Genomic DNA, 18,276 nt, shown 5'->3' on the forward strand with positions numbered 1-18,276 from the left:
TGTTTAGGTGGTCTAAAAATAAATAGAGGTTATTGACGCCATCTTCCCAGATGAGGAAAATATCATCAATATATCAGTACCAGACTTTTGGTTTAAAGTGAAAGGAGTTAATAGCTTTTCCTTCAAATTCGTTGAGAAATATGTCCGCAAGAATCGGAGAGAGTGGGCTGCCCATAGCCAGACCTGCGTTTTGTAAGTAGATCTTGTTATCATATTTGAAGTATCCTGACTTTATGCAATGGGAGAGAAGAGCAAAGAGTTTTTTTGATAATTTATTCTTGAGAAGATCGAGGACTTCTTGAGCAGGAACATTTGTAAAGAGAGAAACAATATCAAAACTGGCCATTAAATCTGTTTTTTTAAGTTTGATGTCCTTGATTTTAGAAACAAAATCTGCAGAGTTTTTAATATGTGAAGAAGAAATTCCAGAAAGATTTCTTAGAAAACTCGCTAGAAATTTGGAGAGATTATAAGTGGGAAAGTGTATGCCCTCAACTATAGGTCTGAGTGGGCAGTTATTTTTGTGAATCTTGGCGAGACCATACAGTCGAGGTATCAAGGGATGAAGCGACTGAAGAGAAAGCCGAATGTTTTTTTGTAACTCTAAGGTGGTTTTTAATAAATTATTAGTTCTATTATGTAGTTCCATCGTAGGGTCATTAGCAATTTCTGAGTAGGTATCACTATTTAAAAGTTCCAAGATTTTATTATGGTAATCAGACTTGTTTAAGATGACAGTTGCATTCCCTTTGTCTGCGGAAATGATAACTATGTTACTATTATCTTTTAAGGACTTGATAGCTTTCCTTTCAGAGTAAGAAATGTTGTCAGGTGGAGGTCTAGCTTTATTAATACAGAAAATTGCTTCCATACGGAGGAGGTTGGCGTCTTTCTTTGGTAATAAAGAAGCTGCCTTTTCTATCTTTGTTAAGAGATGTTCTCTAGGGATGGATGTAGGAGCAGTGACAAAGTTGAGACCTTTAGCAAGTATGCTTTCTTTTGCCAAAGATAATTGATGGGAAGACTTATTGATGACAACTTTTTTTAGATAGGTAGAGTCAAAATGAGAAGTTTTGCTATCTTGATTATATTTAAGAGAATCATATTTTCTAATGAGTTTTATTTTGTTTAAATTCTGTATTTTAGAAGCCTTAAGAGTGCTAATTTCTTTTAAATGGTTCCAAGATGAACTGTCTAGAGAATGAGAAAAACGTGTTTCGTGAGAGGTCTTCTTGGAAAAATAAGCAGCAAGACAACGTTTGGTATCACAAATGCATTCCGATAAAAGATCTAGTTTTGCCTTCCTATAAATTCTTTCTGCTCTAGCGGATTTGTATTTCTCAACAGACTTGTATTTCTTAAAAGATGTAAGTGCAATTCTATTATTCCACGTTTCCTTAATTTTAAAGAATCGATAAAATCCGCTAGAGCAGAAAGAATCTTCTCTCCAAAGAAGATTGACAAATTTCTTTCCCCCAGGCACTCAACTACTGCTGAAGATCCCCCTCCCCCAAGAGCCTTCATCTCCTTGCCTTACATCAGCTCTCTTTCACCAAAACTGGCAAAGATTCTCAAGAAATTTAACTTCAAAACGTGCTACACTACGCTTCCAAAACTTTGTTCATTACTTTGCAAACATAAACAGCAACATCTTCCTACTCAGTTTCCAGGAGTCTACAAGATTTTGTGTGATTGCGGAAAGCCATATTATGGACAGACTGCTAAATCCATCCTTCTACGTTTGGATGAACACCGTAGAGATATCTCCTATAACAGGACTAGAGCTAGCGCTCTCTCTAGCCACGTTCTCTTTTCTGCTAACTCAGACGAAGGCCGCCAGTAAACTGGACTCAAACTGCTAATATCCATGTGTGCTACGATGAACTCAAAAGAAAGATTGTTGAATCAAGAGAAATTTCTCTAGATTCCTCTCATATCAACAACAGCTTGAGTTACAATCTCTCGGACGCACACGTTGCTTCTGTTCAGTACTGGCGCACTCGCGACAGCGCGTAGTATTCGTTTGTGTGGAACTCATACTTGCATTTTTTCAAACATGCTACTGTTTTTCACTTGTTCTGTTAGTACAATTTTAAGTCTCTGTAATTTTTTATATACTTCTTTGAGTATGATACCTGACGATGTTCTTGTAACGAAACTAGTAAACTAGTAGTATCTTGTTAAATATATCTTGCCATCTTTTCTCTCGGTAATAGTCATTAAACTTATTTTATAATATTCCAACCGAGTAAAAATGAATTCTCCTAATATATATATATATATATATATATATATATATACAGGGTGTTCGGGATAAATTTGACAGTTTCGTAAGGAAAAAGAAAATCTTTGTATCTATTAAATTTAATGAATTGACAAAAAAACATTACATGCAGAGTTAATTACAATACTATCAACAAGATTTACTCAAAATAACCACCATTAGCATCGATCACAGCTTCAATTCTGCTTCGGAACCTCGAACAAGCTGATGCTACAGTCTCCCTGGGAAGGGCCGCAAAAACTGTTTTAATTTTATCCATTAACTGGGCTTTTGTATTACTGGAAGTGCGATTGGTGTCTTTTTCAACTGCGCCCCATACAAAATAATCCATGGGGTTAAGGTCTGGGGAGTTTGGAGGCCAAACATTTGGACTGGTGAAGTCGTAGAAATTTTCAGACAACCATTTTTGACTTTTCCCAGAGGTGTGGCAAGGGGCCGAATCCTGCTGCCATACATACGGCCTACCATTGGCTACCCTTGTTATCCAGGGCTTGACTACAGTTAGCAACTCCACGAACAAAGCCCGAATTCCAATGCCAGGGTTCTTCAACACCTGTTCCTGCAGATTTGCGAGGAATTCTGCTGCACGAACGCAATCAGATCGTCTGCTAGGGATCTTTCTTCTTGCTACATCCTCGTAGTCACCATTGCAAGTCTCTAGTTCATGCCTGATTGTTTTTACTGTATTCAGGGAGCATTGGGCAGCAGTCGTAATATCCTTATTTTGATGGCGGGCACGAATCATCATGATACAAGTTATTCTCTTCCATGATTCAGGTGGGTTCCAGCTATCCATCCTTTCTGACATCTTGTATATGAATGAAGAAGGGTCCAAACTTTTAAATGAAGAGAAGTGTGTGTTAATACATGTAACTTACGGAAAAATATAATTAATTATAAATATGTCAAATTTATCCCGAACACCCTGTATATATATATATATATATAGAGGCTGTTAACTTCCCATCATGTATGTATCCAGTGGGATACATATTTGAATCCCACTGGACATGGATATTTGTGAATGTTTAATTAGATAAAAGATGACCTTGTGTGAGAAAACTGCTCTGCTTATTGGCAGACTGAAGTGGCCTGAAAAGTTCCAAGTTTGGTTGCTAGAGCAGGGTTTCTAAATTATCTAAAAATAAATACATAGATAAAATGAAGAAAAAAAATAAAAAACTTTCCCCATCCACAATACTTGTGAATTACAAATTTACAGTTTTTATGGGTAGGAGTCGCATAAAAAAAATTCAACCCCATCCCTTTTTTGTTTTAATTTTATTATTATTGTTATTCAGGTCTCCATGGTGTCAAGAGACTCATCGTGGGAGGCCCTTCTTAGGAAACACAAAGTCTATCATACCACTCCTTGAACTCATTGACCTTTCTTGCTCTCTCCACTCTCTCTCTCAGGCAATGCATTCCACGGTTCAACCACCCTCCATGCAAAGAAACCGCTCCTCACCCTCTTGCTCACAGTTTCCTTTTGTGACTTCCAGGGATGGCCTCTTGTCATCGCTCCTTCCATCTGTTCTACCAAGCCAGAGAACTTCCCAATGTCCACTTTGTAACTGCCTCTCAACAATTTAAAAGTCTCTATCATATCACCTCTTCTTCTATTCATCAAACTGTGCAGCCCACATTCCCTCAGCTGATCCTCATAACTGATATTGTACAGTCCTGAAACTATCTTTGTTATCCACCTCTGTAGCACAGTTAATTTATCACATTTCAAATCCTGGGGACCAAATTTCAGAACACTAGTCCAAGTATGGTCTGATCAGGATCTTGTACAATGGAATGATAACTCTTTTATCTCTGACCTGTAGAGATAAGAGTTATCATTCCATTGTATAAGATGTTCTCAGTATTGCAGTATTGCAATACTGAGAACATCTTATACAATGGAATGATTTCTTCTCAGTATTGCAGCAATCCTCTGGGTTACATTAACCACCTTTGCAATATGCTCCCTGAATTTCAGTTTTCTATCAATCATCACCCCCATATCTCTTGTCTCCCTTACTTTCTCCTACAGTTCCTCCAATCGAGTATGCAGCCTCCAGTCGATGGATCCCAAACTTCAAAATTTCAAACTTCAAACTTACATTTTGCTGCATTAAACCTACACCCCATTCATTTGTCTAGTTTATTCAAATCCTTTTGCAGGACTGCCATGTCTGCACTATTACTGATAACCCTTCCTAGCTTCACATCATCCGCAAACAACTGAATATTCCCTTGCAATCCGTTGACAATGTCATTAATATAAAGGTTGAACAATACAAGTTCCAGTACTGAGCCCTGTGGAACCCCACTTGTAACCTTCTGCTTCCTTGATATTGTCCCACCATACACAACTCTCTGATACCTATCAGACAGCCAATCCTGAATCCAGTTGACTAACCCGACATTTAAACCTATTGCCTTCGCAAAATCCAAAAAAATGGCAGTATATGCCTTTCCCTCATCAACTGCTCTTGTTATTTTATTATAAAAGGCAATCATATTACTAAAGCAAGAGCGTCCCTTAACAAATCCATGTTGATTCTCACAGATAACATTACCTCATCTGCCCAATGCTGCATATAGTCCCTTGCTAATTTTTCCAAGACCTTAATAACTACTGATAACACACAAACTGGCCTATAATTAAACACTTCCAGTCTACTACCACCCTTATGCAACAGCACTATCTTACCTTCCTTCCATTTCTTCGGTACTGTTCCCGCAGCCAGACTTTTATTGAAGAGCCCAGTCAACAGAGCTGTCAGTTCTTTAGCACATTCTCTCAAACCAGTGGTGAAATACCATCCAGTCCCACAGCTTTACTGACATCCAGGGTACTCAGTATTTGGAACACTCTCTTCTCTTGCACCTCTAAACTCCAAACCTGTCCTATTCCTCTAGTATTAAAACTTTCTTCTCCAGGATGAAATACTCCAATAAAGTGCTCATTGAACAAATCCACTATGTCCTCTGCATCAGTCACTCTATTCCCATTTTTATCCCTCATTGCCATTCTTCCACAATCATTTCTCTTCCTACTGGCCACATAGCCAAAAAATTTCCTAGGATTTTCTTTGGATCTTGGTGTCAATCTCTTCTCATATTCGAGTTTTGCCTTCTTCACCATACTAGTCACTCTCCTGGCCTATGTCTTATATTTTTCGTGCATCTGCTCTCCACCCTTCTCCTTATATCTCTTCCATAATCTCTTTTTCACCTGCAGTTCCTGTTTGATATTGTTTTTGTCATCCACTTTACACCAAATTGTATCCTCTTCTTCACTCGTGGAATACAGTTTATTATTGCTGCTAACAAATATTCCTTCACAATTTCCCAAGCACTAATGATAACTTGGGCTTTCATGGAACTTCCCCAAGTTGATATCTAAGACTATTATAATCACCTGCCTTATAATCCTACACATGTTTCCTTTTCTTTGATGCTTCTGCATGTCTATTCATCTTCCAAGTCAAAACCAAACTGGTGGGAGAGATATCATCTCAGTTATTATCAACTCTTCTGATGCTATCACCAAATCCAAAACTCTTGAACCTCTTGTTCCCTCTTATTAATTTAGTATGTGGCATAATAAAGACACATGACATCAGAATAAATAAATACATATTTGTGCAGACAATAAAAATGAAACAAGTAATGCACATATACAAATATGTAAAAAAAAGTCTAAAATTTTAAGTCTAGTTCAGATAGCCAATCAAGAGCTGAAGGATCTGCCTCAAAAAAGTCTCTCATGTCAGCAGGGTAGGCTCTTATGCTGCAGTTCTCCACAATGTGCCAGATGGTTTGATTTATGGGCCCACAGTCACATTGGAGTGTAGGTGATCTTCCCCACTTATATAAGCTGTCTGAACAGATACCATGTCCTGTGCATATCCTATTTAGGCTTTTCCATAGGTGACGTGGAAGCTCAATCCCTTTCGGATTTTGGTTGGGATGGATATACTTGTTTAAGTCTGGTGGCGATTTTTCTTTCCAAGTTTCTAGCCATTTTGAATTAACATTGAAATTTGCTATTGACTAGTTCTTCAGCCAGTATTAGTGGAGACTGTCAGGATTTAAGGCGATTCATGTTTATATATGGGAGGTCTTCATGTATTGGCAACAGGGGATTGTTGTTTATTTTTTTGTATTCTTTTACTAGATCATTTTGTCTGCGTAAGTTTGGTGGTGCAATATTACTCAAAGTTGGAAGCCAGTAGGAAGGGGGGGGTGGATTTGACACAACCTGTTATTGTTCTCATCACTGCATTTATTTGTGTGTCAATTTTCTTGATATGAGGACTGTTTAGCCATACTGGTGAACAATATTCTGCCACAGAGTAGACTAAGGCCAACGTGGAGTATCGCAGTGTAATAGCAGAAGAACCCCGTGTAGAACCACACAGTTTTTGTATGATGTTATTACGGGTTCTGATCTTTAAAGAGAGATTCTCCAGATGTCTTTTGACAGATAGTGTTCTGTCCAGGGTAACACTCAGATATTTAGGGAAATTTTGGTACTGCAGCATTGTGTTGTTAAAGCTGACCTGAAGTTTCCTATTTGCCAGTTTGGTGTTTAGGTGAAAAGTGCTAACCTCGGACTTATTGAGGTTTGGTGTTAGTCTCTATTTATGAAAGTATTCCCCAATGGTTCTAAGGTCATTTGTGAGAATATCTTCTGTTACTTCAATGCTCTTGTGTTGGATGGCAAGGGCTATGTCATCAGCATAAGCAAATTTTTTGACCGAGTTGTCGGTAGATCACATGTATATAATTATAAGAAACACGCGTATTAACCACAGTGAAAATTATTTAATGTAAATATTTCATCCTAAGTATCTTAGGACATCATCAGTACAGTAGTTGAAACAATAATAGAAATAACATACAGTTAGGGCGCATGATTAAAATAGAATCTATTTTAATTCTAATTTAATCATGCACCTTAACTGTATGTTATTCCTATTATTGCTTAAACTACTATACTGATGATGTCCTAAGATACTTAGGATGAAATATTTACATTAAATAATTTTCACTGTGGTTAATACGTGTGTTTCTTATAATTATGATCTCACCACAAGTTTCGTTATTTAAAAAAGATGTATATAAGTTAAATAAAGTTGGTGCTAATACTGAGCCCTGTGGGAGCCCATTGTTCAGCTTTCTCAGTTTGCTCATTTTGTTTCCCAGTACCACATGGAAGAACCTGTCAGAAAGCATGTTACCAATAAGTCTTATGATGGATTGGAATGGTATTGTTAATAATCGGTGGATTTTTATATATATAATATTCATAGATATTATCTTAATATTAATCCTACCATAGAGATGATCTCTGTTTCTAACAATTATTTTTTTAATTCCGAGCGTACCTATATATTATTATATGCACAAAGGTTCACTCCAATTGGTGCAATGACCTTAATTCTTTCAGAATCCAACTAATCACTGACACAAGACCAAAATATAAAATAAACACATTTAATATAACAAAAACAATATATATACACTTCAAACAGATATTACATAACTAATTACAAAATTAATTGGATCCAAGGCCTTTTAAAAATAAACTTACACTTAAAACTAGACTAAACACTTTGTTTGCACAATCACAAAATGTTCATAGCCAGTTTCTTTCTCTGTCAAGGCCCTTTTCCGAAGATATATGACTTTATTCTTCATTTTCACAGGATCCTTTATCATCACTTATGTAACGCACATCAATTCTATCTCTTTTCTTCAGTAGAAATAATAGTCAGATTCGGCGTCCTTAATACAGATGAAACTTCCTAATCAGAGTTTTCTCGAACATTCCTTTAGAATGTAAATAGCAAATTCTTCTTTTATTCACTAAATGCTTATTGACAGTCTTAACTCTTCCAATTAAAAAAAAGAAAAAAAAACTTACAGTTCTATGATTCCCTTTTCGGAATCTACTATAAATCTTTCAATTAGTGTTTGCTCCAATATTCCATTTAAAACGTATATAGCAATATTTTCCTTTTATTTATCAATACTTATTCCACTTTGAAACTTAATAGTTCCACGATTCCTTTTTTGGAATATACTATTAATTTTCCTCCGACTGTCACATAAAAAAAAATCAAGTTCCTCTGAATCTAAATATCTGCCGGCCTGTGTTCTAAATTCCTCCCAAACGCTATCTTTGTTTACTCTCCCGTTGCTTCGATACCGAACTTGTCAGCTGTCAATCACACATGAAACTTCTCGGCGAGCATGCGCACTCCATGGCAAACGAGAAAGTAAGTACTGTATAATGGCTGACACGGTTGTTTCCGTTAGCGACAAGAGAGAATGTCTTCATAAAAACACAAAACTTAATATTTTAAATTACATTAAAATTCCTGTAAGTAATACAAATATCAAATCTAGTAAGTACATCAATTTTTTAACTTCTTTACATATCATTTTTGACAAAGCAATTTCAATAATGGGCATATCGCAAGTGCCGACAATGTGTTATGAAACTAAAACTAATAAACATTTTAACATAAACAATACGTAAAAATATTCAGAATTTTAATTATGATTATTTTTACAGTATGACTTGTATCAGCATGTATAGCATCCCCTCTTTCCATACTGTGTCATATGCAGCAGTAAGGTCAACAAACACAACAGAGGTTTTCAAACATCTCTGGAAGCCTGGTTGCTCAACAGTTGCTCCCAATTCTGTTAAGGAGGAGTCTCTCGAGGAGCTTATAACAGCAACTGAGGAGCACAATTGGGCGATAGCTCTCTCTACTTGATTTTGAGGCTTGTGGGGTTTTAATATGGCTAATATTTTGGTTCTCTTAAAGGCTGTTGGAAGGTTTCCGGTCCTTAAAATGTGAGAAAAAAATCTTGATAGCCATTGACGAGCATTTTTTCCACAGTTTACCAAGAATTCAGGGTGAACACCATCAAAGCCTGGTGCTTTGCCAGTTTTCACCTCCTTCAAGGCTTCAGTTATTTCGTCTGTGGTAAATTCTCTTGAAAATTGGGAACTGCTATCTGCACTTTGTCATAAGTTTTTGAGTGTTCGTTTAACTTCCCATGTGTGTTGATGATCTTGAGGGGCTCTAGTCAAGGTTATTCGACAGGCAATTTGATCTGGAGTCACCAAAGGATCTTTACGAGTGAATGGGTTACTTCCATCTAACTTCTTTAATAGGTTCCATGCCTTTCTACTTGATTTTTTTAAAGTCTAAGTCCTCTGTAGTTTTTATCCATTTTTCTCTGCGTTCATTATCAAGCTTCTGGAGTATTTCGTCAGCTATGTCACAGTCACCAGATTCTAAGTAGACTTGGTATAGCTCTTCGCAGTCTTTATTCCAGCCAGGTATGTATTCCTTTCGGAAATCCCTTGAAATATACTTCTTCGCTGTTGATATGACTGCTCCAATAAATCTGTTGTAGTTTTCACTCACAGGAGGTATCCATCTTACTATTTTATCCAGTTCTTGTGAAAAATCCTGCCAGTTCGCTTTTCTGAAATTCCATCTTGGTCGTGAAATAGACCGTATTATTGGTATTTGTATTCCTACTTCTACTAATACTGCGCGGTGTTGGCTGCTTGGAAAATCTTTAAGGACTTGTCTTGTTGTGTTTATCAGTTGATTTTGCAAATTTTGGGTAACAAAGCAGAGGTCTGGGTTGTATTCCCTCTTCCATGCTGCAGCCTTAAAGGTTCCTTTGTCCTTTGCATCAAATATTAAACTAAGATTGTTTTTGCTCAGCTCAGTTTGTTAATGCTTCACCATTTTCATCATTATTATTGTAATTCCACATGGTGTGATGACTGTTAAAATCTCCTATGTAAATAATAGGATGTGGAAATATGGGAATTACTTCAGGTGGCCATTCTACCTGGAGAGGCTTATAGATGTTAATCACTGTGAGATCTTCAATTTTGGCTATGATAGTTTATATATTCTGATTAATATTTGCTGATATTAAGTGGGCATTCTGTATATTATTGTGTACATAAGTTGCACAGCCATGAGCTTGGTGATGTGTAGCTCCTATTATATCGTACCCTGCAATTTTTCCTCTAGATTTCAATTGTTGTTCATTAGATGTGTGCATCTCTTGAAAGACAGCTATGTCTATATCATTTTCTCGAAGGATTTTTGAGAGATATTGACTTTTAGCAAAGCTGATTCCTTCAATGTTGAGTTGGCAAATCCAGAAATTAGCACCTAGTTTTCTTTTCTTGTCTTCTCTTGTTTTCTCATGGTCCTGAAAAGGACTGTTTGGTGATTGCATAGCTTGTAATTTCATGTGTCTATAGCCAGGAGATCATTAAGATAGGTCTGGTTGCCAGTAGTCGCTCTAGCTCATTTAGCATTACCCAGAGCTCACCATGTGGAGGCGAGCTAGGAATACACCCCTCTTGTTCCCTCTATTACATGTTGCCTAAGACATTTGTCCCTCAAGAATTCTAGAAATTCCATTCCCTTATTACTACATGCATTTTCCTCTTTCCAGATTATACTGCTGTAGTTAAAATCTCCCATAACAATCATTCTTCTTGAACTTGCCAAGCTCAACTGCCTAAACATCTCCTGCTCCTCACTTCTGTGCTCCTTGGTTTGTAACAACACCCTACTAAATATCCTGTCTTGGCCACTTCTACCTCACACCATATGCTTTCAAAACCATTAGTGTCACTGCCTTCCAAAGCTTCCACTCTTAGAGGACATAAGCAGTACTCCACCACCACATTTTCCTTTCCTATCCTACCAAAAAATGCTGTACCCTGCTATTTCAATTCCTGTTATTATATCATCTTCTGTCAACCATGTCTCCAAAATCCCAATAATCTTTGACCAGGCTGATGCTATCAGCACCACCAATTCATCTCCTTTATTTCGGATACTTCTGGCATTCATATAAAGCATAAAGATCTCACTGCTTCTATATCTATCATTATCACCTCTAGATCCCACTGGACTCAGTATTACCTGATGTCGTCCCCTTTTCCCCCAAGCACCCATTCCCACAAGAGGCCACACCTGCTACCATCCACCTGGGAATTCTAGTTTCCCTGCATTGACACACCAACTCATTCAGAAAACAGCAATCTCTCCAGATGCCTTTGTCCTTCCTCATTCAAATGCAAATGGTCTCTCACATACAGTTCCATTCTGTCCTCAAATGCCCTCCAAGCATCCACATATTCCAATCCTCTCTTCTGACACATTCTGGCTATTACGCTATTCAGTATCGCTGCTTTTCTGCTCAGCCTGTCACTATCATACCTGGGCAACACACACACACACAATCTTTCCTCTGTATTTTCTTTTGTTCAACCTCAACCAAGAATCTCAGATCTCTCGCTACCCGATTTACATTGCCTCTCAAGTCATTTGTGCCCACCATCACAATCATTTCATCCATCCTTTCACTCCTCTGGCATCCTATCTTGCACCCCCATGGATCATTCAGTCTCCATACATCATACCTCTGACAACTCTGTTCCTTGACTGCTCATCTCTCTCTCTTTAACCCTTTCTCTCTGTGTTATCCTACTTACCTGCTCTCCTGGCATCACTCTATCCCTGGTTCCAGGACTCCCTTACATTCTTCTCATTTCCTCTCTCTCTCTCTGAGAGTTTCCATTCTCCCCTCTTCTATCATTCCCATACCTCTCTCATTCCCTCTCCTTCCTACTGTTTCTATTCTCTCCTCTTCTATCATTCCCATATCTCTGTCATTCCCTCTCTTCCACTTATCCTATTCTCTCCTCTTCTGTCATTCCCATACCTCTCGTTCCCTCTCTCCTACTGTTTCTATTCTCTCCCCTTCTATCATTCTCATAACTCTCTCTCACTCCTACTCTGATTCGCCTTGAATTCATCTCTTCCATTCGCCTAATCTCATCTCTTTCCGGAGATGTTCCACCTCCTCTTTCAGCTCATCTATCTCTCTCTCTCTCTGCAAATTAGTCACTTTTACTTGCCATTCATTCTCCCAATCAAGGCCATTTCCGAAAACTTCACAATCACTCAAACTTTTCACACTCCCAGCTCTTAATTTTTCATTCATATTTCGCTCGTCATTCTCTTCTATCACACTACTCGTCTCCCGACATTCATTTCCCATCCCTGATGCAACTAGGTCAGTTATCAAAATATCTAATTCATTAAATTCCTCCCATTGCCTACATTTTGCACATATACATACTCCTCCCCCCCCCCCCCCCGCCACATATCCAACTCCCGGGACGCATACAGACCACAAGCACTGTATGCCACAAAATCCTTTATTATATTACGTAAAATACCATCCTGAAATGGTGGAGGACTTGGTGACAAGCCATTTGTATTTGGAGCTGTGGCTGCCATCATTCACTTACTGCTGAGGTACTACTAACTCTGACCTCGCCTTTTCGGTTACCTAAAACATAAAAATTTACTGACGAGTTGCTGCACTATACTAATTCTTCCCTGCTTAATTCTGCTAGTCACTCTGACCTCATTGATTGTTTATATCCAAAGGTTGATTTTTTTTCTCTTCTAATTACTCAGACAGTAAAGTCATGTTGGAAGAGATACAGAAATAGGGTTTGTCTTTAATGTAAAGCCATCCATGAAAGGTTGCAAACTTGTTTTATGTTTAGTGCCATGGGTAGGTTAAGAGTAGGTAGATAATCTGGTCCCATTCTAGTCACCAGACATGGTTAATTTTTAAGTGATTTCAAGGAAGAGATACAGAAATAGGGTTTGTCTTTAATGTAAAGCCATCCATGAAAGGTTGCAAACTTGTTTTATGTTTAGTGCCATGGGTAGGTTAAGAGTAGGTAGATAATCTGGTTCCATTCTAACCACCAGACATGGTTAATTTTTAAGTGATTTCAAGGAAGAGATACAGAAATAGGGTTTGTCTTTAATGTAAAGCCATCCATGAAAGGTTGCAAACTTGTTTTATGTTTAGTGCCATGGGTAGGTTAAGAGTAGGTAGATAATCTGGTTCCATTCTAACCACTAGACATGGTTAATTTTTAAGTGATTTCAAGGAAGAGATACAGAAATAGGGTTTGTCTTTAATGTAAAGCCATCCATGAAAGGTTGCAAACTTGTTTTATGTTTAGTGCCATGGGTAGGTTAAGAGTAGGTAGATAATCTGGTTCCATTCTAGCCACCAGACATGGTTAATTTTTAAGTGATTTCAAGCCTCCAATAAATGAAATGGTGGTTTCACACTAGGCAACAAAAATCATCCATCACCTAAAGACAGTCACAAACATCCATACTTACAGTAGAATTTAACTCCACAGCTTGTTGGTTGGTGAGTAGCAGTGCTATCTACTTGGCGAACCAGGCTAGTGTTATTGTAATAGTAGTGATTTAATAAAATTGTGAGTATGCCCATCAAAGGACAGTTTAAGCAATGGTCAGTGTTGACTTGCAGTTAAAGGTGTTCTGTAACAAGAAGCTTTGCTACAACAGTACTCTGAAAGATCTTTTCAACATTGGAAACCTATTTCAATTTTGTGTTGGGCTCTCTTAAAGCAAGACCTTTTTGCAAAAAATAAATAATTAAATAAATAAAATAAATAATTTAAATAAAAAATTAAAGGTAACTTCACTGTGAACTGAAAATTAAACAAGTAGCATAATAAAGACATCAATGAAAATGTGTCGACTACATTGAAAAAAGTAGAGTAGCATTTCAGAGTAACTCTAATACAGGGGTTTCTCAACCTGGTTGTGGTCACGGGCACATTTGAGATTGGGAAAAGTGTGGCGGGCACCAATATTTTTTTCTATGAAAATTTATACTTGCTTATCATAATAAATGATAACAATTAACTATGAAAGTAGGATAAATACACATGAAACATTTATTATACAACTAAATTAAACCATCACAATAAGCAAAAATATTTCTCTTTACTCTGGATAAAGAGTAAAGAGAAACTTCTTTCCATTCATTGAATTTATAGGTTCGTTGTTTTTTTATTTGGATTACTCATTTTGGGACAAAATTTTTAAACATGAGAAAACGTGTATGGTCAAAGCATGCCAACAACAATGGTGAAGTGATGACACATCCCTCAAGTACATGGTTGCCAGTAGGTTAAATACATAAAATATATGCACAAAATTGGCACTAATAACACTTGCACTCAAAGATAGAGGAATTACAAAATGTTCATAATATAACATAAATGTTAACATTTTTTTTTATGAATTTGATAAATATTATTACTAGAAGTCTTATATTTTCCAGTTTTAATTTTATTTTTTCCTTATTTAATAATTGACAGCAGGTGCATGCAAATAGCTCCACGGGTGCAAATGTGCCTGTGAGCATAGGGTTGAGAACCTCTGCTGTAATATTTCATCTGAAGGAATTGCTTTTGACATATAGGATGGTAATGCAGTTGAGAGCATCTTAAGAGACTGTTGATGAAGAAACTCCATGACTAGAAGTCATCTTAATTACAAAAGATCAAATGAAGCCATTAGAAAAGAAGATGGTTTGATAAAATCTATTTCCAGTGTTAGCAGTGTCTTAGAGCACAAGAGCAAGTTCCATGAATATGAGATTTAATGGTTTGTGATTTTTAACAATGATGACAATGCGACAGAGCATAAATGTAAAGTCCAGTGTATTTTTTTTTCCCCTAAAGACAGGAAACTGAAGCTTCTGTCTAAGAAGGAAATGCATTTATCCATTTCAGTTTTGAGAGCAAATTGTATATATAGATTCATGATTAAGAATTTATGGAGACACAACACACTTGTTAAAATAATTACTTTACTCAATATTAGGAAAGTGACATTTGATATTTCGACCTCTGTATTGAGGTCATCATCAGAAAAATACATATGTATAAAAAACAAGCTACATGCTATTGCACTTTACAAAGGTAAAATAAATCTAAGCTGCTTATGAATCTTTTATCTAACCTGACCTCTAGTGGAAAAAAAAATAATGTTAAAAAAAAATAATAAAAATAAGTTTTTTTTTTTTTTTTTTTTTTTAAATATAAAAATAAATTAAAAACAGAACTACATTGAACATTTCTAAAGTCCTCGTGTATTGAGATTCCCTTCTGGGCTTGTTCCGGTTGCTCTAAGGGTTGCAGATGGGTCCTCCACATTCTTGGAATGATTAGTCCGTCATTTTTGTTCAGGTTTGGATTGTGTTTTAGCATTTCACAGGCTTCTTTGAATTTTCTTTCAAACCAGGTTTTGGTGCAGTGTAGAGACTTGGTGCCTTTCCAGTCAATTCTATGGTATGTTTGGAGTGCATGGTCTTGATAGGCCTGTTTTTCCATAATTTAGGTATTTAATGTATGGTTTGTGTTCGTCTTTTCTGATTAGGATACTGTGTCCTGTTTCCCCTATGTAGGGTAGGCTACATGTGTATTGGATTTTGCAAACCCTTTGGTGGGCCAGGTGCGGAAGAGGATCTTTGGAAGAACTGAGTAAATGTCTTAATTTTGTTGGGGTTTGAAGATAGTCTTGATGTATTTATGTGGTGTTCTGTCTATTTTTTCTGAAATACCCCTAACATAGGGTGTGACTATGGCATTCTTATAACTTTTTTTTTTTTTGTTTAGCCACATCCTATGTTAGAGGCATTTCAGAAAAAAATAGAACATTACATAAATACAACATCAAGACTATCTTCAAACCCTCAACAAAATTAAGACATTTACTCAGTTCTTCCAAAGATCCTCTTCCACACCTGGCCCACCAAAGGGTTTACAAAATCCAATGCACGTGTAACCTACCCTACATAGGGGGAAACAGGTCACACTATCCTAATCAGAAAAGACGAACACAAACCATACATTAAATACCTAAATTATGGAAAAATAGACCTATCAGACCACACACTCCAAACATACCATAGATTTGACTAGAAAGGCACCAAGTCCCTATATTGCACCTAAACCTGGTTCGAGAGAAAATTTAAAGAAGCCTGTGAAATGCTGAAACACAATCCAAACCTGAACAAAAATGATGGACTAATCATTCCAAGAATGTGGAGGACCCAACTGCAACCCTTATAGCCACCGGAACAAGCCCAGAAAGAAATCTCAATACAAGATGACTTGAGAAACGTTCAATGTAGTTCTGTTTTTAATTTATTTTTATATTTACTTTTTTTTTTAACATTATTAATTTTTTTCTTTTTTTTTTTTTCCACTAGAGGTAAGACTAGATAAAAGATTAATAAGCAGCTTAGATTTATTTTACTTTTGTAAAGTGCAGTAGCATGTAGCTTGTTTCTTAGACATATGTATTTTTCTGATGATGACCTCTGTATTGAGGTCATCAAAGGTGCCAGGGGGGAGCCCCCCCCCCCCTAGTTAAATTATAATTTTAGTTATTGTTGTTTAAATTGTTAATAAGCCAAAGTTAAAAACCCATTTATCTTCCTTCCAATATGGTTGAGTCCTCTGATTAGGAGCTTTAGGAGTTTAATGCAGCCAGCTTGCCATTTCTCTGCTGCATCCTTCAAGGGATAAGTATTTTATGCAGAACTATGTTCACAGGGCCAGTTTGCACTTACTGAGGGATGAAAAACCTAAATTTCCAGGAGGGGAAAAACCTTCTACCTCCATATGAGATCAGCTAACTCACCATTTTATTGAAGCATTATAGACAGTATTCGAACCCAGATCTTTTCAACCAAAGGGCTCATACCAACTGAGCAACAGAGACTCCAAAGTTAAAAACATGATTGAATAATAAACGTGTGTATCCCAGTATATACCTTTGAGGGGTGCATGTAATACTGTTATTGTTCAATGCAATTAAGTGTACTAATAGGAAATTATTCATTTAAAAAGAAAAGGGGTAAAATATTTTTTGTATTAAATCTGTTTATATAAAAAAAATAAATATTAAATTGAGTTTTTTTTTTTTTTCAGGATGATGTTGCTCATACTGAACTGAAGGATTTGCAGCAGAAATATCAAACATATAAAGCTCAGGAATGAATTATTGTCTCAGCTGGGTTGTATTATTATATTACTGGAGTTCACTTTTGTAATGCTGTTGAGGTTTAACTTACCAGTTTTTAGCAGAGCTTGAATTTTTAATTACCTTAATAATATACCCAATTATTCATTGAATGATATGTGAGGGCATTTCTACTGTGTCTGCAATGGGGGGGATAAAGTATTGAAATCATTTACATCTGCAAGTTTTTTTTTATTGTGATTATTCTGTGGACCAGTAATCAGTTGGCTATTTAAAAGTATACAATTGAAGTTATACATATATTTCACAAACAAGGAATAAAAAGTATATACATGCCTATATATTCAGTTCTTGTGATAGTTAATGATGAATTGTAAATTGAGGGGGGAAAAAAACTGTACTGAACAAGAAGCCATGTTTGTTAGCATTGCTACTTTTACATTTTAATAAGGAATATGGAATAGCTTCCTTATATGTATAAATGTATTCAGAATGAAAATACAAACAAAAAAAAATTACTGAGTATTGCAAAACTTTTATACTGTAACTTTTCATATTTATACATCTGTAAGAATATTTCCTTCTTAATACATCAATATTGTTGACTGCCACATTAAAAAATAATAATAAATAAAAACTGCCACATTGGGGGGGGTTAGAGGGAATGAAAGAAACTTTAAAGCAATGAACAGTATTTTAAATGCTCATATTTTCGAAATATTGAGATGAGAAAAGAATCAAAATATATACTTGATTATATTGTGGTTTTTTTTTGAAGACCTTTATGTTTTAAATGGAACCATAACTTTTTTTTTCCCCATGTTCAATAGGTATTCCTTATACTCATTTTAAAAAGGTTCAATTTGTTAAGAATATTTATTTTTGTATAGTAGTCTTTTTTTATTTAAATTTTTGGGTTGTTTTGGGGGGTTACATGTGATAAATTATTTTGTAAATTTTTAGTATGTTATTTTTAGAAACTACTGCAATTACTCCATCTCTGATCTGGTTTTGTAAATAAAAGTT

The 18,276-nt window shown here is 36.2% G+C and overlaps 1 protein-coding gene across 1 annotated transcript in view; it reads left to right on the top strand.

Annotated features, from left to right (window-relative positions):
* The window catches only part of LOC150102361 (regulator of microtubule dynamics protein 1-like), a 213,409-nt gene extending 195,641 nt beyond the window's left edge, over window positions 1–17,768 (top strand). The window contains exon 9 of the mRNA XM_090399337.1: window positions 17,199–17,768. Within this exon, the coding sequence (XP_090255463.1) occupies window positions 17,199–17,267 (69 nt within the window). The 3' untranslated portion in view covers window positions 17,268–17,768. The remainder of the gene's footprint in view (window positions 1–17,198) is intronic.
* Window positions 17,769–18,276: the final 508 nt, after the last annotated feature.

The sequence above is a fragment of the Typopeltis vanoorti genome, chromosome 10 (genome assembly GCF_054136105.1).
Source record: "Typopeltis vanoorti isolate ZY-2024b chromosome 10, IOZ_Tvanoo_1.0, whole genome shotgun sequence".
NCBI classification, from domain to species: Eukaryota; Metazoa; Arthropoda; class Arachnida; order Uropygi; family Thelyphonidae; genus Typopeltis; species Typopeltis vanoorti.